General features: G+C 42.3%; 1 protein-coding gene across 1 annotated transcript in view; it reads left to right on the forward strand.

Annotated features, from left to right (window-relative positions):
- FAT4 (FAT atypical cadherin 4) overlaps positions 1-17,753 on the forward strand; it is a 373,279-nt gene that overhangs the window by 334,975 nt on the left and 20,551 nt on the right. The window contains exons 12-13 of the mRNA XM_089672185.1: positions 7,791-7,876; positions 10,741-10,920. Of these exons, the coding sequence (XP_089528311.1) occupies positions 7,791-7,876; positions 10,741-10,920 (266 nt within the window). The remainder of the gene's footprint in view (positions 1-7,790; positions 7,877-10,740; positions 10,921-17,753) is intronic.

Consider the following 17,753-nt stretch of genomic DNA (forward strand, 5'->3'; position numbering starts at 1 on the left):
ATTCCAAGCCGGCAAAAAGTGTATGTGCAGAGTTCCTCTATTTCTGACAGTTCTCTGACAGCTTCTTCACATGTACAGCAGTTGAAACATCTGTATCCTAAATGGAAACTAATAGATACAATGTTTCAACCGCTAAACATGTGTTCCTTCTGTCAGAGAACTGTCAGAAATAGCGGAGCTCACTGCAGGGACACTTTTGCCGGCTGATCGGGAAATGTTCGATTCGCGCACCCGAAGTAGGCAAAATTTCGGATTCGACGCGAATCGAATATTTCCTGAAATTCGACTCGAATTCCGGTTCGCTTGGTTCGATTCGCTCATCTCTAGTTTCCATGACCAAGCAGCTGCATCCAAGCCTTACATCACCAAGTGCAATGCAAAGTGTCAAATGCAGTGGTGTAAAGCACACCGCCACTGGACTCTAGAGCAGTGGAGACGTGTTCTGTGGAGTGATGAATCATGCTTTTCTGTCTGGCAATCTGATGGACATGTCTGGGTTTGGCGTTTGCCAGAGAGAACGGTACTTGCCTGACTGCATTGTGCCAAGTGTAAAGTTTGGTGCAGGGGGGATTATGGTGTGGGGTTGTTTTTCAGGGGTTGGGCTTGGCCCCTTAGTTCCATTGAAGGGAACTCTTAAGACGTCAGCAAACCAAGACATTTTGGACAAATTCATGCTCCCGTTGTGTGGAACAGTTTGCGAAAGGCCCCTTCCTATTCCAACATGACTGCACAACAGTGAACAAAGCAAGGTCCATAAAGACATGGATGAGCGATTTTGGGGTGGAGAAACTTGACTGGCCTACACAGAGTCCTGACTTCAACCTGATAGAAAACCTCTTGGGATTTGAATTAGAGCGGAGACTGCGAGCCAGGCCTTCTTGTCCAACATCAGTGCCTGACCTCACAAATGTGCTTCTGGAAGAATGGTCAAACATTCCCATAGACACATTCCTAAACCTTGTGGACAGCCTTCCCAGAAGAGTTGAAGCTGTTATAGCTGCAAAGGGTGGGCCAACTATATTGAACCCTATGGATTAAGACTGGGATGCCATTAAAGTTTATGTGTATGTAAAGGCAGGCGTCCCTATACTTTTGGCAATATAGTGTGTATGTACTATAAACATGATCTAAGCCATTTGTTTTGTGGCTTAGCTTCACTGTGGGAAGCAAACTTAATGGTATTGATTTACTAAATGAGTAGTAAATGTTCACTTTGCAAACCAATTTTTCACTTATCTTTGTGCTATTTTTATTTTTAGCCATGAAGCTAAAGCTATGAAATTTTAACTTGCACTTAGTTGGATTTTTGAAGTGAACACAGTTTAACAAAGTTAACATTTGATTTACAAAGAAACATTCTATTCTTTGTTGGTAAATTGACAATAGCTCAACAAATATGAAAAAATTAATACAGTACTCCAGCTTAAAAAATAAGAACCCATTCGCCATGGTCTTACAGTCACAAGCTAGCCTAGGCTCACAGGAAAATTCTGCCGAGATCGACATTACATTGTGCCATTCTCTGTAGCATAAATGACCTGCCTATTGCTGTAGGAAAATGAAGCATGATATCATATGACTGGGCCAAAGACCTCAAAGCAAGTCTGGATTTGGGCTTTAAAGATCTTAGGTACTGTAGATCATAGGTTAACATCTGGAAATCTTTTTTTCTGATCTGATTATTGCAAACAATGTAGCTACTAAAAAATGTAACAATTTTTCGCTATTAAGCTATTATATAGAAGTGAAATAATACATCAAAATGTCTCCACTGTCTTTTAACAGTTACTGAGAGAGAAGCATTTGTTCAGTACAGTACAATGTAAAAACATGCTCCTGTGACTCATTTAAAGTTGTTGTACACCCTTACATATACTCAGTGAAGTGACTGGCTTCAGGTGATACACAGAAATGAAATAAATCCTATATAAGTTGCACCTGTGTATCTACTGCCATCTGTTCCTTATCCCCAGTCAAAGTGCAGAATTTACACAGGATCTAGCAGCTGTGAAAAGCAGGGGGTGGAGAGCTGAAGTTACATTAGTGAGGAGAGCTCTGAGAGCTGATTGGAGGGAAGGGACACGCCCCCACACAGCACAGCACAGCAAACAGGAGGAGGTGAGGCTGTCAATCACAGACGGTGCTCTTCCGTGACAATTTTTCTCTTGGTGTCAGGAAACTGACCAAATCTGAAGTGACTCATGGTTATAGCAGAGGAATGAGACAGCAGACAGAAATGACACTTAGTGCTCTTAACTGAGACAAGTATACACAATAGTGGGATATACTTTTCATATTTCATGTCTGAGGTTTACAACAACTTTAATACACAGAAACAAACTAATAGCTGAGAGCAGCATCCACAGTTTTATCTACTTTATACGGATTTCCATGATTTCATTTAACATTCTGCTTATAATTTTTTACCTTTCCCTTGCTGACCAGAATTTTGATTTTTTTGTTGTGCCTAAAAATGAAAGATGATATATTGATGTAAGGGGAAGATTTATGTATGTTGAGGGGTTTTTCGTTACATGGGAGGGAAGGGGTAGTAGGCACTGATTACATGGACTGATAAAATCCCAAAAAATGTGTATGTGTAGCCACCTCTTCTGGGGTCCTCTACCGACACTTCTGGCCCCTCCCTCCTGTTGGGTACCCCCAAAGCAAGCAGACTGCTATGGGGGCACCCGCTGCTCTGTGTGTCCATTCACACATGGAGCCATAGCTTGTCCCCACCCCCTCTCTCTTCTCATTGGCTCACTTGCTGTGATTGACAAATGGCTCCTGCTGCTGTCTCAGCCAATGAGGGGAGGGAGTCCTGGGACTGCCAAGACTCCATTACACATCGCTGGATTAAGAGGTGGCTTAGGTGAGTATAAGGAAGGCTGGGGGGGATGCTGCACAGAGAAGGCATAGAATGCATGAAGGTAAAAAACCTTGAGCCTTTACAGCCACTTTAACCACTTGCCGACCACATGTAGCCGAATGACGGCTTCACTGCGGCCGGCCAGTTCTGGGAGGGCATCATATTATGTCCTCCCAGAATGCACTCTGCTGCGCACTCCTGGGGGCGCGCACCCGGCGATCTCCATGATCGCTGTGTCCTACGGACACAGCTGATCACGTGATGTGGTAAAAGACCAATCACAGCGGCCTTTTACCACGTGATCAGCCGTGTCTAATGACACACTGATCACGGCTCATCAGTGCTGCCTATCAGTGCTGCCTATCAGTGCCCATCAGTGCCACCCACCAGTGCCCAGATGTGCCACCAGTCGGTGCCCAGCAGTGCCGCCTATCAGTGCCCATCAGTGCCGCCTATCAGTGCCCATCAGTGCTGCCTATCAGTGTTGCCTATCAGTGCAGCCTCATCAACGCACATCAGTGAAGGAGAAAAATTACCTGTTTGCTAAATTTTATGATAGAAACAAAGAAAAACTTTTTAAAAAAATATTTTGCTGTTTTTTTGTTTATAACGCAAAAAATAAAACACCCAGCAGAGATTAAATACCACCAAAAGAAAGCTCTATTTGTGTGAAAGAAATAATAAAAAATTAATATGGGTACAATGTTGCATGACCGTACAATTATCATTCAAAGTGTGACACCACTGAAAGCTGAAAATTGACCTGGTCAGGAAGGGGGTATAAGTGTCCAGTAGGCAAGTGGTTAAATTAAGGCCCTGTGTTCTTGGGTATTTAAGGGTAAATTCAGCAGTTATTTGGAATTAATTTCATGTACAGTTAATTTGCATTTAAGCTGCTTCAGCTGCTTTTGTTTTCTTATAGACCTGTATTGGGAGAGAAGCAGATTTAAAGTGAACAAAAACCACAGGGTCCACAGAAGCCCTATAAGTGTTCATGTGAAATTAGGGGATTTGAGGCCAATATTGCATAAAATGTTATATTCCTAGCAATCTTTATTGTAAACATACGTAAATTATATTTGGACTTTGATTATTTTATAAAGTATTATTTCCATGTTTTTCATGCGACTACTACTTCCAGTGGTGTTTTAGCAATTATTTCAACTTTTTTTTAGTGAAACTAAAGCTAAATAATAAAATAAAATACTGACAAGTTGGATTTTTATGATGGAAGAGACCCTTTTGGTTTCTTCTGTCATAAACCCTTCTCCCTTCCTGCAAGCGTTTGTGTGAGCTGTGGATCTGTAGCTCAGCATATATTTATGGCACCGCTCTATGCCGTGACAAAGTGACTCCTGTGGGCATTGGCCCAGCCAATCAATTGGTTGTAGAGTTCAGACCTGGAAGGAAGCGAGAGCAATGGAAAGGCCCATGACAGTGTGCTGCGCTGACAGCACAACATTAGAAGGGATTACTTGCCAGGTAAGTCAACCATAATGTGCTAATATACTGTGCATACTAGTACATTATGGCATAAGGCTCCTGGGACCCATTTTTATTTTTTGTCTTTGTGGAGGTTTAATTTAATTTTAAGATGATTTGAACCATGGCAACAAAAAGAACTGTTGTGAGCATCCCTGTTAGTATTATAGTTTGTCCAATTTGGCCCTTTCACCTTTGCTGGGCAGCTTGTCTTTCATGTTATTGTAGAGCAAGGGGTACTCAACCTGTGACCCATGGACCACATGTGGCTCTCAGATCCCTTGGCCCTTGACCAGGGGCGGACTGACCATTTGGAAACTCGGGCACTACCCGAGGGCCCAGGCTCAGTAGGGGGCCCCATGAGATGCCCCTGGTACCTTTTTCATAGGCTTTTTTGAGTTTGGGCAAGGACACAGGGGCCCCATGATCCCCTATTGCCTTGGGGCCCCATGAGTTGTCAGTCCACCCCTGCCCTTGACCTCAAACCAGGAAAGCGCATGTGTGGGGTCAGCAACTGTTACTGTGTATCCTGCAGGTTTGGTGCACTTTCTGGAGGGCCACCAAAACTTCTGAATGCAAAATATAATAGAAGTCCATGGCAAAGCACAGCTAACTCGCAGAAAAAGCCGGAGGTGAGCTGTACTGCACCCACAGTGTGGGTAAACCACAGTGCATTAGTGTGAAAGCTGAAGGGCTTAAGATAATAAGGGCTTGTGTACATTTGCAGTTTTTGGGGATAGTAAAACCCCATAGTTGAGATGCATTTTTACCACACAGACCCCCCCCCAACCACTGTTGTAGTGTCAGGGGTCACAATGAGGACCCCCGCCTCATGCTCCAGGGGACCTCTGCAGCCTCCCTGTCACATTCTGTTTTACACTTGGACAGGAGGAGCGGCAGGGTTGGCATATACAGGAACTGATCCTCTCCATTTTCCTCCTGGAATCGCTGAAAGTTAGCTTCTCCTCCTCTCCCTCCCGTGGCATTCAGCGGCTGCAAGAGGAAAATGTTCATTATGCTATTCAAAATTTAAAAAAAAAATCAGAATTCTGAACCATTTCATTTCATAGTGGTCCGCAACCAGTTACTAAATCACTTAAGTAGCCCTCACTCTTCAAAAAGTTGAGCAGCCCTGATGTAGAGGCAAGTAAAAAATAGGTGCGTAAAATGAAGAAAAAGATTTGCTATTATTATGTCTATTAGCCAAGCGATAACCCAATGATTCCCACAAAAATGCTGTGGCATGAGTGTCTTTACTCTGCAGCTGCATATATGAAACAAAATATGCAAAATTGTGTGCTGCCTTTTTTTTTTTTTAAAAACCTGCCACTTAAAAATGTATGGCTTTTTTTTCCCAGCTCACTCTCTGGCTCTCTTCATGCATTTTCCACACCAACATATTTATCAGACTGAATGTAAATGCAATTATTTTTATTTTTCTGTTTTGTATTTGGATTTTTTTGCAGAGTGACTACATTGTTTTTTTTTCTGCCACATGCAATTTTGTTGAATATAACATGATTTCCACATGTACAACTTTTTAGTATAAGTCTGTCCTCAACCCACAGGATTTCAAACCTGTCATTTCCTAAGGTGCAGTGGGAGTTTATGAAAACCTGGTAAAAGCATTAAGTTGTCATTGATGAAATATTGCAGATTAGACAAGGATAGACAGAATGTGAACAGGGAAATGTAACAACACAGCACATATTAAAAAAATGTCACAATCCCTTTCAAAAAATATTATCTGTGTCATTTTTATGTTATGTGTATAAATGTATCATCACAGCTTATTTGCTTGTTTCCAAATGATAGAATGAAATACATTTTGAAAATAATATTCTTAAATAATAAAATGGGTTGATGTTTTGTTGCAGTCTTTTCAGCTGTGTCCTCCAAATGTTTTATTTTTCTCTACTCATGATATAGCTTCAATCTCATTATTATTGATTTTTTCATTTAAGCTGTGTCCACTGAATGTTTTATTTTTCTCTACTCATGATATAGCTTCAAGCTCATTATTATTGATTTTTTTCATTTTGTGTTTAGGAGAAAAAATTGAACTTGCAATATTATATTCTAATCTATTTTTGAGCTGGAGATTGTGGCAGATTTATTGCACATCAATATATTTTGCTAAAAAAATGTCATAGCTTGTGTAACTGCTACATACGACTGTGACATAAACCAACCATTAATGTGAATTATTAAAGCATGCATATATTGCTCATCATTGTAAACTTTAGGCAAACAGCAAAATACAAAAATAAAATAAAATTTAGGGAAGCTGTTTTACCTGCCAAAATATTTATATTTCTGCCTATACAGTCCTGAAATTTTAACAGCTTGGCACGGCACCAGGCAGGATACTTCATTTTTCTCTGTTGAAGTTTAGCAACACATACAGGTCTCCTCCATGCCCTGTAACTAGACAGTGAAAGGAGAAGCAACACAGTGATGAGCTTGTCTGTTTGTCACTAGCTTTCGCCTCATATCATCATGCTCCTTGCACTGTAGCACAACTGATTGGCTGCTTGTGATGCTTCTTCCTTGTCCAGTTTGAGGTCTGCTGTACAGAGACTGCAAGTGGCTGATGCCAAGTAAAACACAGGCTGATTGCAATAAAAAAAAAACAACAAAAAATTTAATGATTTATTTTTGAATACAAAGCTGAATTATTGTGTGTCTCTATATTTTCCTGGAGTTCAGTTTTAATTGGGGAATACATATTTAGACTACAAACATCTAGTCTAGTTCTTTACATTATTCATTAAAAAATGTTAAGCAATCGTAGAAAAAGATGCTTTCCTACAAGGTTGTTTACTATGACATATAACATCTTATAGGGTTACTGTTATATTACAGTCTGTGGCAGATATGCACCATTGAATAAACGTAAATATCTGTATAATTTAACAAGGTGAAGAAGTATTAAACCAAGGCTGCAAATATGGGCGTCCTCCACCCATGAGGTTAAGGGGTTATTTCTGACATTTTAATAACATGAATTGGGTGTTTGCAGCGTTTGCAGGTTTGGTGTTAATCTTTCTCCCCACTGTGTATACTGGTAATGTCTTTCCATCGACTGCTGTACTAGCCTTTGTAAGCCAACAGCTGTGCTAAGTTGCAGAGTATACTATCATTTCCCAAACCCCTTCCACCTGAATATGACTGTTGATACTACCATATTGTGTTCTTGCTCCCTTGACAGCCATAGAGTTGAAACATTAATTCCAACAGTTCCAAATACAGGTTCCTTTAAAAAATTTACCCTATTTTTTCCATATCGCTAAATATTTTTAATTTTACTTGTATAGCTCGAAAGGAAATTATTTTGCATATATTGATTTAAATAACTGAATATTGCTGTATAATGTTTTACAACAAGGCTGGGCTTTTGGCGTATCCACTTCATCTTGAATATGAAACTTTATTGCAGGCGGCGTCACTGACAGTTGACACTTGCTCTGAGGACCAGGAACCAGGGTTTTGTACCGTCAGTACCACGGCTGTTTCCAGCGACTGGTAAATTTCTAAATCTTTACAACACTGCCAGATGGGATATTGCAATTTGTTTTAACCTAGAAAAACACATTTGATTATTAAACCAGAGGGGAATTTTTCTGTTTCTGTTGATGCTGTTGTATAGATTTTTCACTACGTCCTACAAACCTGATCCCTCTGTAAAACTGTTAATAAGTGAAAACGTCATCCACCTACTGTCGCTTTTTTCCAATGAAAATTCTTTTAAATTTCACAAGACATTCCCTCTAGACACAGTTACTTTTAATAACAATATACTGTAGTTTCAAGAAATGGTGATTTCAACTTCCTACCTGATTTTACTCCATAAAATATTTTACTATGTTACTCATTGATTTTCGGGAAACGTACATATTCCTACTATTGCAGTTGATGCCTACAGTGGGATTCCAGACGTTTGCCACTGGACACCTTAGTGATACTTTCAATAAGATTTATTTCTAAATCTATATACCATTGCACTTAAACATGCTTCAGTATAAGCTCACTAAATTTCTGTCTTTCTCCCTTGATGAGCAAAATCTTTGGAGGCTTTTTAGGCAAGCATAGCAGATAGTTCCACATTATTTTGGTTCCATTTCACCTTAATAACTCATACTGCTTTTTACAAGGTTTAAGATATTTTCAAGTGGAAATATTAGAGATTTTACATGTACATAGTGTAGAATATAATATGCATCTATCAATTTGATACTGTGGGTCTACTTTATAAAAACGTGAGTGAAGGATATTATGTTGCTCACATATGTTGCTCACAGGGATAACTGCTAATTCTGCAACTCTTACTGGTCCAGAATATTTTTATCCAGGTTAAATATAGCTAGTTTACCATTTCGTAACAGGTATTACAACAGCAACAACAAAAATAACACTGTCCAACACACACTTTGGTGCCTTGATTATATAAATATTAGACTTGTTCCTGAGTATATTTGATGCTGATTCCAAAAATGGCACCAATATTTCCCATCAGCTCTAGTTTTGTGAAACAACATAAATGCCAATTAACCACTCTTCACTCTGGTCACCCATCAAAAATCAGGATATTTTAATGTAGTGTTTTATTTAATCTCCTTGTAGCATGAAAGAAACATAGAAATAAGTAGCCATAACCTTTACGGTGCTTGATCTGAAAAAATTACAGAATATGAGTGGCAACATACACACACCTACCTATACGCTCATAACTATAATACAGTTAATAACTTACATTTTAGAATGCAGTATTTCTGATGTGAATTTACACTTGGAATTACGTAAACATTCTCACTGCATTTGCCAACTTGTACACAAAAATACAAACTAGGTAACAGAAGAACAAGTTGATCAGCAAGATGTTTTTGAAAACTGACTAAAAAGTATACAAATTCAACCATATCTAAGAAACTAGAGCTGATGCAGTCTAACCAATGCAATTTTCTGAATCAGTACCCCAAATAACACCAAGAAAAGGTCTAAAAAGCAAGGCACCAATAAAAAAATATTTTTTTTTGTTGGGCTGTGACCAGAGATCCAATAATCCTGGTTGTGACACTTAGTTTTACTAAGCATTGCCAACAGCAGCCAGTCACAGTGAAGTTATGAATCTCATTAGGTTTGATTTACTAAAGTCAAATATACTGTGCACTTTGCAAGGGCATTGCTCCAGAGCTAAGTAAATGAGGGGAAGCTCTGCTGACTTCCATCATGCAATCATGTGCAAGCAAAAAATGCTGTATTTTTTTATTTAAAAGGCAGTCAACTATTTTACTGTCTATTTTCTGTAGAAATCAACCACATCCAGGTTGACAAGCGTGTCATCTCCCAGCATGTTGTAGAGAAGGACCTTCACTCTCTAGGGGAGATTTACTAAAACTGGAGCACTCAGAATCGGATGCAGCTGTGCATGGTAGCCAATCAGCTTCTAACTTCAGCTTGTTTAATTAAGCTTTGATAATATAATGTGAAAATTGATTGATTTCTATGCAGAGCTGCACCAGATTTTGCATGCTTGTTTTAGTAAATCCTCCTCTCTGTGAAAAAGCTGTATTGGTGACCACTGTTGCCAGGTGTCGAAAAGTTAAAACGTTTGAGTTGTCACCAGAACAAAAATAGAGGGGAAATCATCTAATGGAACACTTTTTTGCAGGGACAACTGGCTGAAAGGAGATTTTCCTGAAGTTTGGACAGATTTCCTCTCATTTTCTGTTGTGTCCACAGGACAGGGGAACAGGGAAATTTCCCTAATGGGACACACTATTAAACCAAAAAGTACATATCTATTTGCATATTCGTGTTGGCTTTTGATATGGTTAACAATGTATCAAACACCAGCATTACCCTAATGGCTGTGTTTCTGAAGAAATGTCTTTGTTTTTTGTAAATTTTGTTGTTGGTAGTAAAATTGGCTGTGTAGAGACCTTGTTGTTTTTATTATTATGCATTTTGGCATGTTCTTGCCATTCCTGATGTTTTCCTGTCTGCCTTCACTTTAATTTTTCTTTTTTTTAAGAGGAACTTTGCTCTATTGTAAAACTTGGATATTATAATTACATGTAACCTGCTGAATATACTGAAGATAACAAAAAAAGTACCTCTTTTCTGGCTTTTACAGAAAGGGTTATCAGATTTCAGGAATTCTACATTTTATTACATGGCCAGTTTAGAGTTCCTTCTAGAAGCCACTGTAGCCTGAAAGCCTAGCATTAAAGCTGTTTCTTTCTATTTGTGAATAGTATAAAAGCATGTGGTATAAGTATACATATCTTCTGTTAAGTCTAGACAAAAAAGCAAAGGTGATTTATGCTATGATCATCATTGAAAAAAAAATTAATTCGCCTTGCAATGATTCTTATTTCTTGGAACAGGACTTTGGATGTTCAGCCAAACAGAATAACAGTGGGAGGTATCAGATCCCTGGAACCAATACTACAAAGGAAAGGACAAGTACAAAGCCATGACTTTGTAGGTTGTATAATGGAATTTGCAGTGAATGGGCGGCCTCTAGAACCCAGCCAAGCTTTGTCAGCACAAGGAATTCTAGATCGGTATGTCAAGCAATATGATAACATAATGACACCATTTTACTTCTTTGAAGTCTTATTTTAAATCATATTTTTTTGTCCAAGACAATGGAATACAGTTACAGTGATCAAACAATACTTCACTATATACATTAATGTTTAATGCAGATGCAGGATAAAATGTATAGTATAAAATCTATGTGTTAACATTTGTAGGAAGTAAAGTTCTACCATTATTGTATAAGGCTGAAGCGTGAACCAAATTTAGCATACTGATATGTTCTTAAAGCTGATCTAAATCTGAAGTGAGACTTTGTGTCCTTCCAACTTCCTCAATCTTACCTAATCCAAATGCTGTTGTAATGCTTACTATATAAGAGCTGTGGTTTTCCTCTGATTAGCAGTGAACTTATGTTTCTTAAACAGAGCTGTGTGTAGGGGAAACTGTATGTTTGTGCAGACACAGGCATTAATTAGCTATCTATGCACAGATCCTGTCCCCAACACAGTTCTATCTAGAAATCCCAGACCCCTGGTACTCACAAAGCACATGCATTTTAGCTGTGTTTGGATTTATTTTTTTAATAGGCATAGGACAAATAGTATAGGTTTCATTTTGAGTTTATGATTGCTTTAAGTTCAAGTCTTCTCATATAGTTGAAATTCCAGACATATTCTGGTCCCCTTTCCTCCACAATACATGGAGACTCAAAGTATCCAATTTTTAATCACTTACAATAAGTCAGCAGTTTAAAATGAGCAAACAGCTGTGTCATGGTACCCACAATACCATGTGACTGAGCAAAAACAGTGGAGGTTAGAAAAGCACATACACCAATCAGCTATAAGTTTATGGCCCCTGATAGATAATGTGAATTATATTGATAATCTTGTGACAATAGCACCTAAAAGTGGGTGAGATATATTAAGCAGCAATTGAACATGTTGTTCCTGCTGTTGATGTGTTGAAAAGAGAAAAATTGAGCAAGCATAAGGATTTGAGTGACTAAAAAGGGACAGATTGTAAAAGCTAGATGACTGGGTCAGAACAGCTCCAAAACTGCAGGTATTGTGGGATGCTCTGCAGTGGTCAGGACCTACCAACGGTGGTCCAAGAAATGAAAGCTGGTGAATCGGTGACAGGGTCTTGGGTGGCCAAAACTCAATGATACAGCTATTATAGCTCAAATTGAATGAGTTATTATAATTCAAATTGCTGAAAAATAAATGCTGGTTCCAATAGAAAGGTGTCAGAACACACAGTGCATCACAGTCTGTTTCATATGGAGTTGCATAGCCACAGACCAATCAGTTTTCCCTAGCTCCTGTGTCTACAGCCAACAGCACCTGTCTTGGAAATTCGCTTTAACAAATTTCTCCTTACCGTGAGTACTCGCAGTTGGATGCGCAGAAATCCCCCATAAAGCTGTGCGAATCTCGCTTACCACGACTGCAGCCAAACTACACGATTCCTGCCCATCCAAATACTTTGGTTCTGTTGAATTTGTGGGTGATTGGAGCTCCGTTACCCTAGAATGATCACACGACACTCTAAGGCTGGTTGCAACTCACATAAGGGCCGGCTTTAGGCTCAGCTCTCTGTTTTATTAAGAATACACACATGCCCCCCACATGAATAAAGTCAATCCCTCCCACCGAACAATACAATGGGGATTGCCTATACAGAGGATGTACATTCCAATTGGAGCATAGCCTTTGCTATTATCTATCACTGGTCCTCCCCCATGAGTCTTCTGAGGTCAGCAGACTTCCTCCCCTTCCCCCCTATGAGCCATCTGAGGTCATATTTCCTGTCCTACTAGCTTCTATTGGTATGCAAAATTCTCTGCACAAGCATCTCCCTAAAAATATCAGTCTGTACCTGGATGGGCCCGATACGATCTTTATTAAAACACATCCATCCCAGATACAGTTCAGATTAGCAATGGGTTGTAAGATATGCATAAGCCTACACGTGGAGTTCACACCGCTTGCGCATTGCGTTATGAAGCCCATGTGGTACCATGCTGCTGATATGTGGATACAGGCCCACGGTCTACTGACAGCAGCATTCGCATGGAATGCCGTGGTGGTATACACGCCGGTCTATAAGCGCAGATCTGCCATCTCATCCATTACCAAGCTGAGTACTGTAATACATACATTGTACATGCGCATGGCCCAATTGCAGCCTTCAGAGCTTTAATTAAGCCACACGAGAGACATATGAATAACACGAATATATGACACATTTAAAGTTCGACCAACAATACAAAATTTCCATGACATTCCCTCCTGTTTTATCATATTCTCCTCGTGTCCCTTCTTGATCTTCTTCAGCTTGATGGGTGTAGTCTCAAACTTCAAAGAGTTCCTGTAGTTGTCCCTGAGAATAAAGCTCCACGGGGTACCTGAAACAACAAGACCCGACGCAGACTCGACGCAAACAGGCTTGATTGAAGCGATGATCCTCAAGAGCGTTGGAACCTTCACTACAGGAAGGCTCTTGCAAAAACCACAAACAGACTTGTGGTATGAATAAAGCTTGTGATCCCACGGTGGTCTGGGGAGATCCAGCAATAGATTCTCAAATTGCCCCTGCAGACGGGGCCACACAAGGCTGGTCTCGACCCAGACAGTTTTCCAAATCGCAGACACAAACAATGATGAGGCTTGAAGCTTGCTTGAAGGTCTTGGAGAATGTGGTCTTCAGAGAGATAAATTAGAGGGAAGCCAGGACGTAATCTGTAGAGAAGGTGGTTGGTTGGTGAGGTCTTCCCCCGATCAGTGGTTGGAGTGGGATCCCCAGAGCGGGCATGGAGATGTGGTCGTCTGCCCGAGCTTGGCTTACACGGTCGATGAGGCAACAGGAACATCTCACCGCGGCATATAAAAGGCAGATGAAAAAGAGAAGCATCAGGATATACACTCCCACTTCCTTCAACCAAGATCCGATGGAGAACAGGAAATCTCCCAATCCTCCCAAACCCTTGAACGGATTCCAACCCTCACTAGCTATAGCTCTAGCTTTTCCCTGTAGTTCACTAACTTTGTCCATATGGGCCTGGACCTTGTCATCGGTGTCTTCTATCCAAGTACAACAATCCTCTCCGATGAACTCACAGAACCCCCCTTTGGCGGCTAAAAGATAATCAAGGGCCATCTTCTCCTGAAGCACTAAAATTCCCATCTGCCGTTGTTCTTGGGCAATTTCTCTGACAGCCTCTACGGTCTCGTTAAACATACTATCCACGATGACAGAAAAATTGTTCAGGCGCTTCATAAGTTCTATTCCCCATCCTGTCCATGAGGGGAACCAAGCCCATGCCTGGTCGCCCTCAGAGAACAGTTCCCTGCGAACTCTCCCTGCCATCCTTACCTTCTTGTGGACCATCAACTCTTCATGGTCCATCACTACATAGGATGCGGGGACTAGCTTTATGAGGGCACACGAACCTTTCGCGTTCTGGGGGAATGTTCTATAGGCTGCCGAACCACACAGAAAATAGTATGGACCTGTCAGAGCAGAGCAGGAGGAGTTCCTCGTTCGGCCTCTGGCACTGAGCAACAGTTGCACAGACTGGGGGATTGCTCCCTCAGTCTGCACATCACATCCGTCCTTCCAACACACGTGGTCTGGTCGGTCAGTGTGGTTACTCAGAAAGGAAGTCTGGTTAGTCAGATTGACAGTTATACCTCCCTCGCAGGTGGTAGTCCCAACAAACTTGTTACCTGTGCCAAAGCTGATGTTAAAGCACACCTGAGGGCTGCCTAGCTGCCCAGTTACCCATAATGGACTGACGAGGGCCCTACAGGAGCTAGAGCTAATATTGGTGCTGAAACTGATGTTACCTGCTAAAAATGTGTCATTAAGTTCTACCGATAAATGTCTACGTGGGGGCTGACCAGGGGTCCCTTGCTTTTTCATGCCGACGCGGATGTCATATAGGGCATGAACAGCGGCCATTGCGGACATGTGATGACTGGGTGGGGGCTTAGAGCATACCCAACAGTTGGTTTTGTTGGCGGTTCTGGCTAAACGCAGGTGCATTTTAAATAAAAGGTTGGGGTATCTGCCATCTTTTCCTCCGTTCACACACATGTAAGACATACAAACAAAAAGAAAAAGGAAAATGACACCCCTCATTCTCTGGTGTAGCTGAGAAGCTTCTTGCAGTGGCTTGCGTGCACCCAGTTGTCTCGTCCCTCGAGCTTGAGTGAGGTAGGTGTCGTCAGCTTGACTTGGTATGGTCCGGTGAACCGTGGCTCGAGTCCGGTTCTTTGATGTTTCTTTAGGACGACCCAATCACCTGGCTCAATAGAAAGAACACCTGTTATTGTATTTGGATCGGGGAGCGATTCGCGAACCCGATGGTGTATCTTCTGCAGCTCCCGTTGCAGAGATTGCACATAACCTTTAAGCTGTGAATGCAAAGACAACAACTGTTGAGGAAAGTACAACCCTGTTTTGGGAGGTCCCCCAAACAACACCTCGTAGGGTGACAGCCCATGTGGTTGCCGAGGGGCATTCCGGATGGAATAGGGGGCAATGGGGAGACACTCAGGCCAAGGTTTTTGGGTATCGGAAGACGTTCAACCTCACCGCTACTCTCGGGGTGATATGGGGTGTGTCGCCGCTGACTCCAGTTCCACCAAAGAAATGCAGTCGTGTCCTTTGGAAGAGAGATTAGTAGTGGACAAAGAAGACATGTTAGCAGAAGAGGTGTTAGTATTGTTAGTCGTGTTGCAAAATTCAGCACTGTCATTGCTGTCCTCCCCCCCCTTCTCATCTTCCGACACAGGAAGAAGAGAAGCTGGGTTAAGAATAGTGCATCGTTTGATAGTGAGGTTAGTAGGGGTTAGGAGGGCTTTCCCCTGAGAGGGGTACCTTGCCTTGGATGTCCTGTTTTCGCAGGACCGTTCTTGCTGCACCGGTGTCAGTGAGGCAAGGGAGGGGATATTTTAATTCCTCTAGAAAAAGATGGATCTGGGCCGACACCGATTTGTCAACTTCCTATGAGAATTCATAGGAGTTACTTACCATGGTGGTCATAGGGGCGGAGGACTCATCAGGAATGAACTGCCACCGACCTTTAGGTAATTGGGGACAGCTCCTCCTCATGTGCCCCGTTTGGTGGCACTGGAAGCACCTGGGTGGGGGCCTATCCTTCCTGTGACCCAGATCCCTTGGTTTTTCGTGTGGGGTCTGGGACATAAGAACTTTGGCCTTGTCTTGTTTTCTTCTATCCATTTCCCTCTCTATTGCCGCAAGAGTGGAAAGGATAGCAGGGATAGACATCTCATTATATTCGGGTCGGGCCAGAACCAGCCTTTCCCGAATTTTAGTATCGATGCCTTCCAAAAATTTGGCCCGCAACAGAATGTGCGTTGCGGTCACCTTTACCCCTTCAGTTGGAGCATCAGGTCCAACTTCCAGATCCGCATCCAGTGCCGTCTGCTTGAGACGGCGCCAGAAGCAGGCGCTTTCCTCATTAGGACCCTGGGTGAGCTTCATCATGTCCGTAGTAGAGGTAGCACCATACATTTCTGGAAGCTTTGCCTTTAGCTGTGTACAGAACTCTTTGCCCCCTGAAGTCATCTCCTCATGCGTGGTTATAGAGCACCCTGCAATCACTGTACTGGCCACTTCCATGCCCACCTTTGCCCGTAGGATCTGTGCACAATCTGACCCGCTCATACCATAGCTGAACTGGTTTTGTCCAAACATTCGAGCAAATCCTCTCGGATTGACTCGATAGTCCGGGAGCTCAGCCAGAATAGTGCGGATCTCTGCCGGGGTGAAGGGGACATGCCAAACTACCCGTTCCCCTAAAGTCCGTTCCCCCCGTGCATTGGGAGGACCTTCAAATTGCTGCACCCTGACTGGATAGGCCTCGGTCCGGGAAGAGTGCAAGGGCTGACCCAGCATCATCGGTGGGCTTAGATTAACCACCTCGCTTACTGCACCTTCAGGTTTGAGGTCCCTCAGATCAGGGTATAGCTGGGGGGCAGGGGTCTGATCAGTGGTTCGTAGCGCTTTGATGCAATCCGCCCTGTTTTTTAACCGGGTGTCTATTCCCCTTGATTCACAGATAGTCTGCAAATCGGTTGTTGAGTAGGCTTCATAGTTGGAAACAGAAGGAGCTGGGGTGAAGCAGGGAGAAGGGAGAGGTAGAGGCAGAGGCTGAGGCATAGAGACAGAAGACACAGAAGGTATGTCAAGAGTGACGTCACTAACAGAAGAGACAGGTGCAGTTATACTTATCTCAGCCACTGTTGGTTGTTGGGGGACCCCAGCAGACCCTGATCCTGCCTGCCTTAGTAGAGTCAGCCCTGAAAGAGCTTCCTCCACCTCTGACACCGGATCCTCCTGTTTTATCCCCTCTGGAGGCCAGGTATACATCACCTGGTTCTTCCGGACAGACACCAGTTTATGTATGCCCTGCTTCCCTAATCGGATTGACCTGTGAAGCCATAGCTGTGCGATCTCTAGTTCTGACGCCTGCATCCGTGGTTCAAATTCAGAGATGAATTTTTCCCACCTCCATGCGTCAAATGTACCTTCCCGGGGAATTTCCCATCTGGTACCCTTCGACCATTTATTCCACCTTTTGAGGGGTTCTGTAGACTTCCCCCCCAAACTCACCTTCATCAGTTGTGCAGCTGTCCTTACCCTGAAGAGGGCTGCTTCCCCCTCTCTCTTCATGGACTGACTACTGCCCATCGTGACTAGTCACTGGTATATATCCCGCGTCCGGGTACCTGTTTACCCCCTGGAGCACTCGGTGGGATCCTACCGAGAGGCCTGATTCCACCACTTTCCCAGCACAGCGTAATTTATGTGATACTTATCGATC

This window comes from Staurois parvus, unplaced genomic scaffold (assembly GCF_062004578.1).
Source record: "Staurois parvus isolate SC_StPar_1 unplaced genomic scaffold, SC_StPar_1.0 ptg000122l, whole genome shotgun sequence".
Classification (NCBI taxonomy): Eukaryota; Metazoa; Chordata; class Amphibia; order Anura; family Ranidae; genus Staurois; species Staurois parvus.